This window comes from Halichoerus grypus, chromosome 6, assembly GCF_964656455.1.
Source record: "Halichoerus grypus chromosome 6, mHalGry1.hap1.1, whole genome shotgun sequence".
NCBI classification, from domain to species: Eukaryota; Metazoa; Chordata; class Mammalia; order Carnivora; family Phocidae; genus Halichoerus; species Halichoerus grypus.
Window position 1 is genome coordinate 17,745,502 of NC_135717.1, and position 16,649 is coordinate 17,762,150.

The 16,649-nt window shown below is 43.6% G+C and overlaps 1 protein-coding gene across 6 annotated transcripts in view; it reads left to right on the top strand.

Annotated features, from left to right (window-relative positions):
* XPO6 (exportin 6) overlaps positions 1 to 16,649 on the top strand; it is a 101,970-nt gene that overhangs the window by 44,607 nt on the left and 40,714 nt on the right. For all 6 annotated transcript variants that reach the window (XM_078074657.1, XM_078074659.1, XM_078074658.1 and 3 more), the window contains 3 exons: positions 7,082 to 7,535; positions 10,838 to 10,964; positions 16,487 to 16,596. In XM_078074657.1, the coding sequence (XP_077930783.1) occupies positions 7,082 to 7,535; positions 10,838 to 10,964; positions 16,487 to 16,596 (691 nt within the window). The remainder of the gene's footprint in view (positions 1 to 7,081; positions 7,536 to 10,837; positions 10,965 to 16,486; positions 16,597 to 16,649) is intronic.

Genomic DNA, 16,649 nt, shown 5'->3' on the forward strand with positions numbered 1-16,649 from the left:
TCTCTTGTTTACAAACAAGGAAACGGAGGCTGGGGTTGGGGGGGGAGTCCCATCGCCAGTAAGTGTCAGAGCAGGGATGGAAACCCATCTGAGCCTAGGTGCGTGGTCTTCGTCCTAAGTCTGCTTTCTCCGCCACTGTTCCCATGTCTGCCGGCCTCCTCCTTCCCCTGGCTTAGGGCCCTGGCTCTGCCACCTACTCTGTGTGTTCCCTGACCGCTGGCCCCTGTGCTGAGAAAGGAGAGGAGGGGTCCTCTGAGGACCTCCGCACGCTGGGGCTGGGGCGTCCTGCTGCACTGGGGCAACCTCAGCCCTCTTCCTTCCTTAGCCTCCTCTTGTTCTCACCTCTCTTTGCTTGGACAAGTAGGGGGGCAGGGAGGAAGCTGTGAACAAAATGAAATGGTGTAAATAACTGAGATTCTGAGTTTGCTTTCATCGTTCTGCGATAAAACTTGAGAGCCTGTCTTTCCTGTCTGCATGGTGCATTCTCTTGAGTATGGATCTGTATATATACTGGCAAAGACAGGTTTCCGGGGAGCTCAGATTGGTGGAGGCCAGTTTATACCCTTCTGTTTTCTCCCAGACTTTGCAAATTGCAGGTCTTTGTGCACTTGCAAATCTTTCCACGTATCCCCTTGTAAGTATTCCCTTTTAAGCTACTTGTAGGAAGATGGGACTGGGGAGGGCCACTCAACTCCCGTGAGCTCATTTTATCCCTCAGGCTCCTTGAATGGAGTTTTTCCCCATTTTGCTGGATTGAGGCTACAGTGAGATCCCTGGTTCTTATTTGGGGCTATTTTTGTCCTGCAGTGGCTTTTAGGCAACATGGAGAAATATTTTAGCTAACATAACGAGAGGAGAGGGTACTACTGGCATCTGATGAGTGGAAGCCACGGGTCCTGCTAAATATCCCACGATGCACAGAATAATAAAGAATTAGTTATCCAGTGCCAAATGTCAATAGTACTGAGTGAGAAACTCTGAGTTAGTAAATGTAGAACTGAATAGAAAACATTAAATTTTAATAATTAAAAAAGTAAAAAAGCCAAAGGGATCTTTGCATGAATGCTTAACCCGTCTGGGTTGCCTCCAACTGAGTAAATGCAGCAGAGTTGTCCACGACCTCTTGGCAGGGGTTGCGTACTGCCACCAGAGCCTGGCCTGATTCAGAGAAGCTGAAGTCGTCCGCAGGCTTGATTATAATCAAGGTATACCCTCTTGCGTAGGTAGCTTGTTGAAGCTTTCTTGAGTTTGCATTGGAAACGCTGCAGCATGAAGCAGAGTCCCTCTGTTCTGTTCTGTGGGAATTCCTTCCCACTTTGATTAAAATACAGGTCTTGAAAAATTCTTTGTAACCTACTAAAAGACTTTGGAACATTTAAAGTTGAATAAAACCATTTTCATCGAGAACAACCTTCAGAGATTCTTTTTTTGAGGGGAGAAAAATAATTGGTCATCTTATCTACTTCAGTAATTTTTACCTTGCATCACCCCGTTCAGCATTTGTCCTTGTGCCCGTATCTTTCTGAAGTTGCGGTCATGGCATACATGCTGTTTTACTCAGGACTTCGGATCATGCATATTTTTCTGCATTTGAATATTAGCTCTCTTCCAGATCACTTTTCCTGGCTGCATGATCTTTCTAGTTGACCTGCTTTCTGGGAAGGAGCATAGGCTTAGGGGCCAGACCTAGGGGCCAGACCTCGGTTTCCGTTTCCGCTCTACTTATTAGCTGAGGAACATGGGGGAAACGCTTAATATCTCTGTATCTTAGTTATTCTAACAGTTTGTAAATGCAGATAATAATACCTACCTTAGAGCTGTGAGCATGAAATGAGAATATGTATGTAAAGTGCTTAGTGCTGCGCTATGCGTATAATAGCACATCAAATGGGAGCTGTTCGTCACATAATTATTGTTGTTTTGCCCCCCGCCCCCCTTAGCAGTCCTATTCTGGAAAAATTCTTCTGAGCTAAAGAGTAGGGACAACTTTTTTGTTTTGTTTTCGTTTTTAAAGCCACAGTTTATTTCTATTTAAAAATGTTCAAGAGACTTTAAATAGGTCCAGGGGCCCAAAGATGTCCAGGTTTAATAGAAGATCATACTGAGATGGTGTCTTTTGGTTCCTCCTTTGCTAAAGCCTCCATTTGATTCCGGTTAATTATTTGCCCCGATAATTCTTCTAGTTGGGTAGCGGTGATTTCTCTGACTCCAGCATCTTTGGTAAATGGCCACCGGTTCATGAATGACGAGAAAAGCAATGCCAGAAACTGTCACTGTCATTGAATGAGAGAAAGTTGTACATATGACTCAAGTGGACAGCCACCACAGCAATTCAAAAATCACCTTATTAATCCAGTAGCAAATTGGATAAGTATTTGCAGATTGTACTTGAACATCCTTGCATTACTCTTTGAAACCAGGTCCTCTGATTATCAGCGTGGGTAGCTGAGATCATGATGAGTCTCATCTAGTATTAAATGCGGCTCTTTCTCGGGGTGCCTGGGTGGCTCAGTTGGTTAAGCATCTGACTTGGCTCAGGTCATGATCTCATGGGTCATGGATCGAACCCATGTGGGCTCTTCCGCGCTCAGTGGGGAGCCTCCTTGAAGATTCTCTCCCTCTACTCTCCAGTGCTCTCTCTCTTCTCTCTCAAATAAATAAAATCTTTTGGAAAAAATGCAGCTCTTTCAGACAGAAGCCGGTGAACACCTTGCAAGATAAGATACCAGGGGACAACTTTTTGATCTACTTTTAACAATAGAAATTAAACCCCTTATTAATAAATCACAAAATCCTCATTTTAATGGCCGAGGAGATGAGGCTGAGAAAGGTTAACTAATCTGTTCGTGTTCATCCCGCATTAGTGTAAGGCAGGAGTTCTCAATAGATCTGGGGGCCCTGGAGGTCCCACAAGCCCTTTCAGGGGTCCCAAAGGTCAAATATATGTTCATAAAAATACTAAGATGTTGTTTGTCATTTTTACTTCTTCTCTGATGAATATACTGAATAAAACTCATTCAGATCCCACATTGCAATTAACCTTTAAGAAATTATTACTAGTAAAATTTTTATATCGTATTAAAGAACAGGTATAGTCACCTAGGAAGGCGGCAGAAACGTTTTAGTCTTTGTCAGTTGCATATCTCTGTGAAGCCATTTTTTTCATATACTTCAGCGAAAACAGCATATTGCAGCAGATTGAAGCAGATTAAAGAATCTGTCTTCTTTTAAGCCAGACAGACATTACAGAGATTTCAAAAAATGTACAGTGCTATTCTTCTCACTTATTTGTTGGCGGCAAACTACATTTTCTTCATTTAAAAATATTTTATGCTAACATGTAATGCGTTTATTAAGTGAATATTTGAAATATTTGAAAACTTTTTAATTTCTATTTTTTATTTAATTTCTATGTGACGAATATCAACAGAAATAACCTACATACACAAAAGTTCTTTGACATCCTCAATAATTTTTAAGAGTATAAAGGGGTTCTGGGGCCAAAATGTTTGAGAACTGCTGCTGTGTAAAGCACAAAATACAGTGTAGAAATGTAGCCAGTATTCCACCATCCAGAAATAACACCATTCCAGGTGCCTCTTTATGTGTAGTTACAGAGATAGTAAGCTAAATAAAAAGACAAAGTGGCATCATATACATTTTTATTTTTTTATTTTTAGTTTTTTAGAGATTTTATTTTTTAAAAATGTATTTATTTGTCAGAGAAGGAGAGAGGGAGAGGGAGAGAGAGAGCATGAACGGGATGGGTGAAATAGGTGATAGGGATTAAGGAATACACTCGTGATGAGCACAGGGTGCTTAAAATAAAAACTTAAAAAAAAAATCACCTAAAAAAATTAAGCAAGCATAAGAATCACTTCTTGGAGAGTGTGTAAAAACAGGTTTTTGGGCCACACTCCTCCAGGATCTTCCTCAGTACATGTGGGGTGGGGCCTGATAATTCGTATTTCTGACAAGTTCCCAGATTGTGCTGATGGTGCAGCAGGTAGCAGGAGAAGCAGGCTCCCCGCCGAGCAAGGAACCCAACATGGGACTTGATCCCAGGACCCTGGAATCATGACTTGAGCCAAAGGCAGAAGCTTAACCGACTGAGCCACCCAGGTGTCCCTAGAGATTTTATTTTTAAGTAATCTTTATACCCAACATGGGGCTTGAACTCACGGACCCTGAGATCAAGAGTCCCTTACTCTTCTGACTGACCCAGCCCTCAGTTTTATTTTTAATAAAAACAAATTATAATTTTACCTGAATTTAACGGGAGGTTTTAAAATGAAAGGAATTGCTTTTTCCACAAGGAATGTTAGTTTGTAAAAGATACCTCTAGGCTTAAGAAAAAAAGAAGATGAAAACCAATTCCTTACTACATGTTTTAATTCTAGCCCATATATTTTGAGACTTCTTGCTTGTGAAAGAAGATTGGCTAGCACACGCTCTGTGATTCCTACATCTGTTTAGTCTTGATTCTATATTTAATTCAATGCTTGCTCTGGTCCCCTTGCCACAGCTGCTCCCTTCCTTAATTCTTCATTTTTATTTATTGCTTTATTTGCATGGTTTCACTATTCAGTCTCCTCCCTAAGAAGAGTTTGGGAGGCCGGGGGTGGTGCCTGGGTGGCTCAGTCGGTTAAGCGTCTGCCTTCGGCTCAGATCATGATCCCGGGGTCCTGGATCGAGCCCCGCATCGGGCTCCCTGCTCTGCGGGGAGCCTGCTTCTCCCTCTTGCCCCCCCCAACTCGTGCGCACACTCGCTCGCTCTCTCTGTCAAATGAATAAATAAAATCTTAAAAAAAAAAGAAGAGTTTGTGGGCAATATATTATTTGAGTTTCTGAGTTTGAGAAGATGTCCTCTTCCTTTGTACTCAAAGGAGAGCTTTGGGTTAAGTAACTCCCTGCCCCAGCACTTGTGGACACGGTACTACTGTTGTCTGGCTTCTTGTGTGCTGTGAGGAAGTCTGAATGTGGTGTTTTCTCCTTTGTGTATGTGCTTTTTTGGCCTACATTTCTTCCTTATTCCTAAAATTCTTAGTATTGATTAGCTTTTATCATTTCTTCTTGGGGCAGAATAAGCCCCTTTCTTTTGTATACACACCTCTTTATTTCAGGTAAGTTTTTCTCTTGTTATAGTTTTGAATATTTGTCCTTTGTCCTCTCTAAAATCATTTTATAGCTTTTTTGTAATCCCATTTCAGTTTACATGATTTTCTTTAGTCTAATGCTTCTCAAAAGTTAAGCATATTGGAGGTTCCTCAGAAAGTTCAAAATAGAACTACCCCACCGTCCAGCAGTCGCACTACTGAGTATTTACCCAAAGAATACAAAAACATGAATTCAAAGGGATAATGCACCCCTATGTTTATAGCAGCGTTATTTATAATAGCCGAGATATGGAAGCAGCCCAAGTGTCTATCAATTAATGAATGGATAAAGAAGATGTGGTATATATATGCAGTGGAATATTGTTCAGCCATAACAAAGAACGAAATCTGGGGTGCCTGGGTGGCTCATTCATTAAGTGTCTGCCTTCGGCTCAGGTCATGATCCCAGGGTTCTGGGATCGAGCCCCACATCGGGCTCCCTGCTCCGTGGGAAGCCTGCTTCTCCCTCTCCCACTCCCCCTGTTTGTGTTCCCTGTCTCGCTGTGTCTCTCTCTGCCAAATAAATAAATAAAATCTTTAAAAAAAAATGAAATCTTGCCATTAGCAATGACATGGATGGAACTAGAGAGTATAATGCTAAGTGAAATAAGTCAGTCAGAGAAGGACAAATATCATATGATTTCACTCCTATGTGGAATTTCAGAAGCAAAACAAGTGAGGAAAGGAAAAAGAGGCAAACCAAGAAACAGACTGTTAACTGTAGAGAACAAACTGACGGTTACCAGAGGGGAGGTAGGTGGGGGATGGGTGAAATAGGTGATGGGGATTAAGGAATACACTCGTGATGAGCACAGGGTGATTAAAATAAAAACTTAAAAAAAAAACCACCTAAAAAAATTAAGCAAGCATAAGAATCACTTCTTGGAGAGTGTGTAAAAACAGGTTTTTGGGCCACACTCCTCCAGGATCTTCCTCAGTACATGTGGGGTGGGGCCTGATAATTCGTATTTCTGACAAGTTCCCAGATTGTGCTGATGGTGCAGGTCTACAGACCTAACCTCGAGTAGCCCAGTAGTTCTCAAAAGTTTTAGTTTCTGGACCCCTTTACTCTCTTTTTTTTAAATTGAAATATAATTGACATTTAACACTGTTAGTTTCAGGTGTACAACATAATGATTTGATATGTGTTAAATGTTGCAAACTGATTGCAAGAGAAAGTTAACATCCATTACCACACATAGTTAAATTTTTTTTTCTTAGGATGAGAACTTTTAAAATTTACTCCCCTAGCAACTTTCAAATATACAATACGGTATTGTTAACTAACTGTAGTCACAACTGTATGTGACACCCTCCATACTTCTTTATCTTATAACTGGAAGTTTGTATCTTTTGACTCTCTTCACCCATTTTGCCTACTCTGCCACCCAGACCCCTTTATTCCTAAAAATTATCGAGGTCCTCAAAGAGCTTTATGGGTTATATCTATTGATATTAACACTGGGAACATTTACATGGATTCATTTAAGATTTTTTTTTTTTTTTAATTTATTTGAGAGAGAGCACGGACACGAGCAGGGGAGGGGCAGAGGGAGAAGCAGGCTCCCCTCTGATCAGGGAGCCGGGCGTGGAACTCGATCCCAGGACCCTGGGATCATGACCTGAGCTGAAGGCAGACGCTTAACTGACTGAGCCACCCAGATGCCCTACATTGATTCATTTAAAAAGAGCTGTGATGAACTCTGCATATAAACAAGTGATATGTTTTCATGAAAAATACTTTCTCCAAAGCAAACAAAAATTTACTGAGCACCAAGGAGTATGAATGGCTTTCTTTTACATTTCTGTAGATCTCTTTAATATGGAGCTTAATGAAAGATGGCTTTTGCTTTCTCTCTGTTGTAGTTAAATTGGTTTGTGCGAGACTCAGTAGTGTGTATGTTGAAAGCTCTTTGTATTTCCAGGTGACTTACTGAGTAACCTGTTGCAGAGTCCTAGTTCAGCCAAACTGTTGAATCAGCCAATCCCCATCCTTGATGCGGAGAGTGAGTATATCTGTTCCCTGGCCTTGGAGTGCCTGGCCCATCTCTTCAGTTGGATTCCTCTGTCTGCCAGCATCACCCCATCCCTCCTAACCACCATCTTCCACTTTGCGCGCTTTGGCTGTGACATCCGGGCCAGAAAGATGGCATCTGTTAACGGCAGCAGCCAGAACTGTGTGTTGGGTCAGGAGCGCGGCCGGCTTGGGGTCCTGGCCATGTCCTGCATCAATGAACTCATGTCCAAGAACTGTGTGCCTATGGAATTCGAGGAGTATTTACTACGTATGTTCCAGCAGACTTTCTACCTCCTGCAGAAAATCACCAAGGATAACAATGCCCACACGGTGAAGAGCAGGCTGGAAGAACTCGATGAGAGGTAATGAAAACAGGTGTGGAGTCGGCCGTGTCCTGAGAAGGGGCCATGACTGTTTGTCACGCTGTGCTGCGTAGTGTCTGTAATCCTCTTTGGTTTCAGAGTGTGGGGCTCCTGATGAGGAATGGACAGGTAGGTGTGTACCAGTAAGTCTGAGCTTAGCTGGAAGGGCTAGGGTGGCTAGGGGGATGAGCCGAGCTGGGAAAGGGACTGTGAATTGTGTAGGTGTGTTGTCTTCCCCCCGCTCTGCCTCCTGTCCTCCCTTCCGCCCTCCCCCCCCACCCCCCGCCCCGTCCTCACGATTGGCCTGCAGGTCTGAGGTGGCGCAGGAGCTGAATCTGCTGCTCGTGCGTAGCCAGGAGCGTGGGAGGAGGCCGTGGAGGTACAGGAGCGCTAATGCCCCCTCTTCACTTGCTGTTGCCCGCCAGTGTTTACTGTTGGACCCTTCCCAAGGGAAACCGTGCAGTGTAGAGGAATGGTGTTGCTCTGAGCTTCGCACGGACGGCCCACTTTCATCCAGAGACAGAGATGTGAATGAGGGCACATACTCACGTGGCGCACACTTGGGTTTCTTTGTTACCTCCCCTTGAGTGGAGCCGAAAATGACCTCGCTTTTCTTTCTGAAGTACTCCAAAAGATGACTCCGTCACGGTACTGTGAGGCGTGGTCTTCTGGATGATGTCCTTTATCTGTCCCACAGCTTTCGGTGATGCGATGCTACCGCTGTGTCCCAGCGAGCGGGAAAAGTGGAAACTTACATTACCAGCATTGTGTTGACTGTTCAGAAACATCCCGGCGGATAAATCGTATTGAGTTAGAAAATATTTATAGATTGCCAGGCAGCAAATGTTGTTAATATCTTAATTCGTTTTCCTTGGCTTGTTTTTTGTTCCAAAGCTAGCAGAGTTAAGGCATTTTCCTTTTCCTTAGAGTTAAGTAGCAGAATATAAAGTCAAGTGTTTAAAGACCGTCCTAGTGCTTTTTAAATTTAGCAATTTTATTAAGGGTTTTCTAAAGTTAAAAACGTGGATTCTTAAGATTCTTTTGGTTTGGTTCATTGTAAACAAGCTTTGTGTGAAATTTTGTTTGTATAATCACAAAAGAGCTCATAATCCTGTATGGTGATATGTTGGTTTTATGTTTCATTATTTTGTAATAGCTTTCTCTATGAATGCAAAGGCATCAGTATGCAAACACACAATTTTATATCCTTTCTAGCTTTCGTTAAGGAAGGCTGTATTTTCATATGTTAACAAAAAGTCCAGCTGCTCGCACCAACCGTCAGGTATTGGCTGTTCTGAGTTGCACTTGTAGCACAGTGTTCGTGATGGCTCACATTCGGGCGGTAGAGAAATGTGGTCACGGCTTGTCAATGTAATGCTTTTGTTACGTGTAACTTTTGTGCTTTTGGTTTTATATTTTAATCCTGTGCTTCCTCTTGCCCTGAGAAAGCTGAGAGGTGCCCGGCAGCAGAAAGGTGACCTAAACAGTCCTGTGTGCTTGCTTCCTGGCTCTCGGGCCCCCGACCACTCATTCTAAACAGCTAAGTCCATTCTCAGTTGTTTAGGAGCTTCTGACCCAGGGCCTCTGCCCCTCTTCTCCCCCAGTGCCTGTTTCTAACCTTCTACTGCTCATTAGCACCTGTGCCAGAAGGTGGGCAAGGGAAAGAAAATGAGGTGAAATAAAATCTAGAGTTTCAGCTACCGAACGGCCCTTGTCTGTATGCTTCAAAAATTGGGTTGGAGATTAAAATGAAATCGAGGCAGTGCGGCATTTACCCAGGACTTCTGTTTATTTTATGGGTGGCAGGGAATTGAGTGCATCTTCCTAATGATGGCTCTGAATAACTACAGCAGAATATCACGTGATAAGCAGAGCGAGGAATGAGGAGCTCCCGCTCTTGAGTATTCATGATCCAAGGCATCAGAGAGAAGTCTCCTCATACTTGACTTTCTCTAAAAACAGCTGATTCAGATGCCTTACTGTGTTTCAAGGACTTGGTCCCATGATCCACAGAGATGGCCATTCTCTTTATCAAGCAAATTAATGGTTTTTATTTTTGTTTTTTTAAACTGCTAAAAAGCTTGCACGTACGTGTTAGCTACTAGCCGTGCAGAGATCAGAGAGGCGGGTTGGCCGCTGGGTCCCAGGAACGGTGCGGGACATTGGATTTATGGGCCGATTTTGCTCTTCTAAGTAGTAGTCTTTTTCTTCCCCCTTTATTATTTTGCATAATCCTTGCTTTAAAAAAAAAAATTTTTTTTTTTTGGGTGGTGAGTTTCAGAATTGCCTGTAGCCATTAATTAATTTTTGACTAAGGCCTGTAGTGAATCTTTATCTTTGTTTATTGGTCTCTGAAATGTGATTTATGGAGGTATGTCCATCTCATTTTCTAATCACCTTTTGGTATTGAGGGGCTTACAATGACAGTTGCTGAAATGTGAGAGTGATGATGTGCTGTGTGTTTAGTAACAGCAGTCTCTTATCCTTGCAGCTGGGACCCACACTCCTCTGGGAAATGATACTGTGAATACACAGGAATTGGGGAGTCACTGTGCTGGGAAAGGAAAGAGCACTGGCGTGGGAGTGGATGGGGGTCCCACTCTGCCGTGAGCTGGCTCAGCAACCTCGGGCGGGTCACTTTATCACCCTGGGCCTCGTCTGGCCAATGAAGCACCAGACTCAGTTGTCCCCGAGGCCTGTCCAGCTCGGGCAGCCCTCCTCCCTTATTTTTGCAATCACTTTCAGAGTGGACCGGGGTGGACTTGCGTTTAATTACACTGGGAGCCAGAGGGCGGGGCAGGGGGGGAGCACGAGCATTAGGTTGCAAGCCTGCATAGACTTTACCTGGATGCCATGGCACTGGTCTAGCCTTGTTTTGTTTTTGTTCTTAGCACATTCATTTTAATACTTTGGCCCCCTAGTAAAGACAAACAGCCTTCCGGACTTGCCACATTGAAATGATGCACATGCTCTGCCCACCGACTTCTTAGTACCTTTTCCTTTCACTTGAATTGGGTCATAACGTGAAGGAGTTAGAATCTGTGAGAGCACTAGTTTATAAGATGCCTTAATAGAGAGTGTCTGAGGATTAAAGTTGCTTTTCTGCTATGTTTCAGGTGGTAATGGAATGAAGGGTTGCCTGACCTGTAGGTAATTGTTGCAGGCCTTTATATTTTTAACTGAAAATGTATTTTAAATCTGTATAGTTCTGTACTGAAAGAAATTTGGATTGAATTTGAGTTTTCTTCTAAGGAGGTGGCTGGGATTCTGATTGTCACCCTTCGTCTTCTTGTCTTACTTAGCTACATCGAGAAGTTTACTGACTTCCTGAGGCTCTTTGTGAGTGTCCACCTGAGAAGAATCGAGTCCTACTCTCAGTTCCCCGTGGTGGAGTTTTTGACGCTTTTGTTCAAGTACACGTTTCATCAGGTAAAACACCAGAACTGCTCATCCTTTCCCCCTGAAAAAAAGTCCACTCTGTTGCTTTCAGGGGAAAGAGCTTCTTTATTTCCCAAACATTTATATAGTACTTACTTTGTGAAGATTAACACATGTATCCTTTGTAACAACCCTTGGAGGTAGGTATTCCTAACCATCTCCATTTTCCAGAATAAAGAAACTGAGGCACAAAGAGTCATTTGCTCAGGGTCATACAGTCAGTAAGTGTTGGGGCCAGGATTTGAACTCATAGAGTCTGTGTTCTTAACCACTGTTTTGTTGGAGAAACAAAAGATGGAAATAGTCTGAAATTAGGGCCTTTAGTTCTATTCTATAGTTGTCACTAAAACTCCCTACAAGGAGATTGTAAGTAGTGAAGCTCTCAAGAAAGAGTTAAGTTTTGGCAGATCCGCTTTTAGCCCCCATTTTTTGATACTTTTTGAGCTTGTCTTGTATATCAGGGGCTTTTTGAGCTTGTCTTGTATATCAGGGGCTAGGCATATAACCCTCACAAGCAAAGTCCGGGCCTTCATTGAGTTTACATTGTGACCCAGCGTCTTTTATTTACATATATATGTATATTTTAAAAGCTTTCTGAAGTAAAATTTACATCTTATGAAATTCACCCATTGTAATTGTACAATTCAGAGATGTTCAGTCAGTTTATAGACTTGTGCAACCATCATCACAGTTGGGTTTCAGACATTTCTATCATATCCTATCCTGCTTGCGCACCTGTGTGTCTGATTTATTTTTTAATTCCAGTATAATTAATGCAGTGTTACATTAGTTTCAGGTGTACAGTGTAGTGATTCAACAATTCTGTACATTACTCAGAGCTCATCCTTTTGTGAGTGTCTTTAGAATAAGGTTTTTATTGAAGTATCACATACAGAGAAGTGCACAGATCATACATGGACAGCTTGATGAATTTTCCCAAAATGAACAAACCCATGTCACCGCCACCTTAATCAAGAAATAGAACATTCCTGCCAGCACCCCCTATATCCCTTCCCAATTCCTTCCCCTTCACTTCTCCCCATGTGGAACCCAACCCTGCCTTTAACATCCCAGATTAGTTTTGCCTCTTTGAGAACTTCTCTAAGTGGAAGTCTCCAGTATGTATTTGTTCTGTCTGGCTTTTTCATTCAGCGTCCGTTGGTGAGATTCATCTGTGTTGTGTGTGGCAGTAGTTTGCCCTCATTGCTTTATAGTAAGTCATTATCTGCAGATCCATTCCATGGCTGATTTGGGCTGCTTTTGGGTTTTTGGTGATCATGAATGGTGATGCAGTGGATGTTCTCGTGCATGCTTTTGGGTGTCCCTGTGTAGCTCTTTCTGTTGGTGTATCCTGGTGATGACATTACTGGGTCAGTGAGGGCATGTGATTTTATAAGTAGACTGTTTTGGTAGTTTAAACCACTAATGTTGTAGCTTAATGTTGTAGCTGGAAGAGAGACACGGGCCTAGGCCGGGAGGGGAGTGTGTATGTGGTCGAGGGTATGGTGGTGAGCTTGGTTTTCTCAGGGCACATAAAAGTAACCGCCCCCAGTGGGTAAGGGTGACCTGTTCCTGGGCGCAGCGGGGAGGGTGCAGGTGGAGGAGGACCAGGGTTGAGGAAGTGTCAAGATGTCTGGTAGAGGGACCAGTGGGCACGGAGCTAGAAGGGCAGCACGCTGAGCTCACCAGACCTAAGAAGGAATGGAAGAGGTGACGAGATGTGGGAGGGTGAGGAGGTAGGACAGAAGCATTCGAGGTGGGAATGTTTTTTTTTTTGAGGTGGGAACGTTTTGAGATGGATCCAGAGAAATGGATCCAGAGGGGACCAGGAAGAAAGGATTCGGTAGATACCTTAGAGTAAGTGTAGCAGAGATGAAAGAGATGAGCCAGTGCTGAGGTCAGAAAGAAGGGGTTTATTTGGGGAAATGGAATGAAAATGTTTTGCCATTTTGCTCTGTGTGTGAAGTTTTCTATCTGCCCTTTATATGCGGTATAGAAAAAAGCTAAATAGAAGTTTTTTTTTAAAGATTTTATTTATTTATTTGACAGAGGGGTTGCGGGGGGAGAGAGCACACGAGCAGGGGGAGGAGCAGAGGGAGAAGGAGAAGTAGGCTCCCCGCTGAGCAGAGAGCCCAACGTGGGGCTCATTCCCAGGACCCTGAGATCATGACCTGAGCCGAAGGCAGACGCTTAACCGACTGAGCCACCCAGGTGCCCCCTAAATTAGAAGTTTTAAAGTATGCAGGTCTTATGCCTACTGCTTTGGACCTGGACCCAGTTCTGTGTTTGAGCTCTGGTTATTTCTATGAGGCCTATGTCCTTGGACCAGTCATCGTAATTTCCTTAGATTTAGTCTCCTCACCTAAGGAGATGGACTGTGGTGGGCACCTTCACAGTCTGGCCCAGTGTTCATCATCTGTGGTCCCCTCTCTAGAATCCTATGTGTTCATTTTCCATTGAACTCATAGTGGTGGTTTTATATATTTATATGTGTTATATTTATATACTGAGAAAAGAAATGGCTATGGTCATGAAGCAAACAGCAAGCTTCTTTCTCCCTCCATTAGCTGAGGTCACTCAGCCGAGCTCCCTTGTACTCTCTTGGCCTCCTGTATGAGGATCTTCCTTTCTGGGCACAGGCTTTCGGACTGTGGGAGTCGGTATCCTCTGGGGTCCAGGCAGAAGCAGATTTGAGCATCAGGCAGAGGAGCAGGAAGCTGGAAGGTGCTCTGTGCAGTTTACTGTAGGCTGGGCCGCCCTTCCCTGGAGAGGCAGGGTGGAAAAAAGATGGCAGGGTGTACTCCAGGATCAGGAGCTGGTGGGAGTAGGGGAGTTTTTTGGGGTAAGATTTAAGAATAAGAAATGAAGTGCTCTCAAGAGATAGCTTTAAGTTCTCATCTATTCATTAACAGTGTGATCTAACTTTATCATAATTTAATTATCTGTGAAGTGGGAAAATGTACTTTCCTCTTGTCTAGTAGAGGGTTATGAGTGTACTCAAGTGTTTCTACCTTTTGTTTCTAAAATTCATAGAGGGGTGCCTGGCTGGCTCAGCGGTAGAGCATCCGACGCTTAATCTCAGGGTCATGAGTTCGGGGACCCCATGTTAGGTATAGAGATGACTTAAAAAAATTCCTAAGAAATTTTAGTACTGGTCACCATATATTGAAAGAATAGTAATGAGACAAAGATGGTGTTAGTATCTTTCTGTAACTCTTGCCTCTCTCTTAGTTTCTTTTCCTACATTTTTTTTTTCACCAAAGTATCCTGTCGCAGTGCCTCCAGCCCCCAGAGCTCAGCAGGTGTTTGCCTCCACCATTGCTCTCCCCGCTGAGGTGTGCCTAGAAGTATCTGATTTCTGTCTTCCTGTCCTTCTCTTACCACATCATCACCAGGTCCTTCTTGGTCTTGCATTTTCAACACCCCCCCCACCTGTCCTTCTTACAACAATGCCTGGGGTACTAGCCCAGGGGAGAGGGCTCTGGACCAGGAGGCTTAAGTCCCACATTCTAGTTCTCTTTCTGTTCCTTATCTTGTCACGTTGGGCAGGTGACTTTGCTTCTGAGTCTTGGTTTCTCTATCTGTAAAATGGGAAGAAGAAAAGTACCTGTCCACTTTCCAGGGCTATTGTGAAGATCAAATAGACCAATGCAAATAACCACTGTAAAGTGCTTGGAGAAGGGTGGTATCACTAATTTCTTGAAGAAACTTGTCAGGCTCTTTAGTGATTGATCAGCCCTGGAGTGTGAAAAATAAATCTGAGTACAGGTACATTTTTAAAATGGGTCTGTGAGGGTTCTGAAACATTGGATGACTCCAAAAGTGCAGCCAGCCTGTCATCTTTATGAGCTTAACGATCTGTACCCACAGCAGTTGTCATAGGTGAGATTATGGGCAGCGCACAAGGCCTCACAGTGGGGCCTGCAGGTAGGGATGTGTTTCAGGTCCTACAGAGGGTGTACCTGCCCACCTTATTTTCTGGTCTTGAGCCACGTGGTAAATCCTCAATTCAGAGGCATGGGAAGGACGTGTATAATTGTAAGGTACTTAGACATAACCATAAACCCTGGGTTTGTGTGGTGACTTTTCCCAAAAGCACTTCCACAAGCATCTGATCAGTTATGTTCTGTGGAGGAGAAGGTGGGTGTTTTCAGATCTAGGAGGGACAACTGAGTGATCGACCTGCAGAAAGCTCAGCAAGCCACAGCCAGGAAAGATTCCATCTCCTGTCTACAAGCTACCCATATTATCTCCACGTGGCTTATTGTTTTTTCTCCTTATTCTTCGGGCTCATTTCATGTCGTGGACATCCTGGGTTTTGCAAAGGATGAAGTGGAGACAGGAAACGGTCATTCTGTTTTCTGAGGATGGCCCTGTCGGTGATCCTTATTGAGCTATGCATTCCAGTTCCAGGGCGACCCTGTGGGTTGTGAGGTTGGACTCTGCCCGCATCTGCCCCAGAAAAAGTTAGTTATGGGTACAGAACTTCCATCTCATGCTACCACCCAATATGCAAATCCCACATACACCCTTGTAAGCCTCTGGATTTCCTTGTAGATCCGAAATGGAAGGAAACTGATCCTAGAAGTCGATGGTATTATTTCTTTTCCTGTCTGATCCTGCCACCAAACATGGGGCTCAGTGAAGTAGTCACAAATAAAATCAAAGAGCTCTTGGAGGTAGCAGGAATTTGAGTGGATATAGAAGGGATTGGGGGCTGGAAGTTGAAATCGAGTATGTGTGAGAAGGACTAGATTTTGGAGAACATAGTGCCAAGATTTTGCATGAAGTAGAATCTCAAGGCTCTTGAGAAATTGGAGCACTAGGACCCTACAGAGACTCGCTCTTCTCTGCTCACTTTGTCTTTATCAACACCTGGTTAGAGATTGCTATTAGCCTGTTGGACACCCCTTCTTCTGCAGAGGAGATAATGCCTGAGGGTCAGAATGAAGCTCATTTTTGGTCTGTTTGTAGGAAGACTGCAAATGTTACTCTCCTAACCTTCAGATATGTAAACTTGGCACCTTCTGAGCCACTGCCACTGGGTTTTTGGTTTTGTAAGGGTATGTAGTGGAAAGAGCATTGGCTGGGGGTAAAGGGACCTACTCCTACCCCTGACCTTGAATAAATCATGTCTCTGGATCTCAATTTCTTTTTCTCTAAAACAGATTTGAATCGGATGATCTGTGAGAGCCCCGTCCCTCCTCTCCCCGCCCCCCCAGCCCGAATCAATCTTAGATTTAAAGATTGGCGTCTGCTTGGCTTATTTTGTAATTCAGTTTGTCCTGCATAGTATCTCCCTAATGATGTGTTTGCGGCACTCTTGTCTTGTTAGGATCACCAGGGCCTAGTCGTGAAGACCATCTAAAAGATACCAGTTGTGGTTACCGGGAAGCGGAGGGAATCTAGGCTTATGGTTGCACCATTCTGGTGGAAATAAACACTGGTGGGTATGTTTCTAAAGAGGAGTTGCATTAAGTAATTTCATTGTCTGGATTTCTTTTGCATCATAGCCTACTCATGAAGGTTACTTCTCTTGTTTGGATATCTGGACACTCTTTTTGGACTATCTGACAAGTAAAATTAAAAGCCGTCTGGGAGACAAGGAAGCAGTTCTCAACAGGTAAACCCCAGAAACATTGATAAATAGACAGTTTTGCCAGTTTTCTTGTGGCC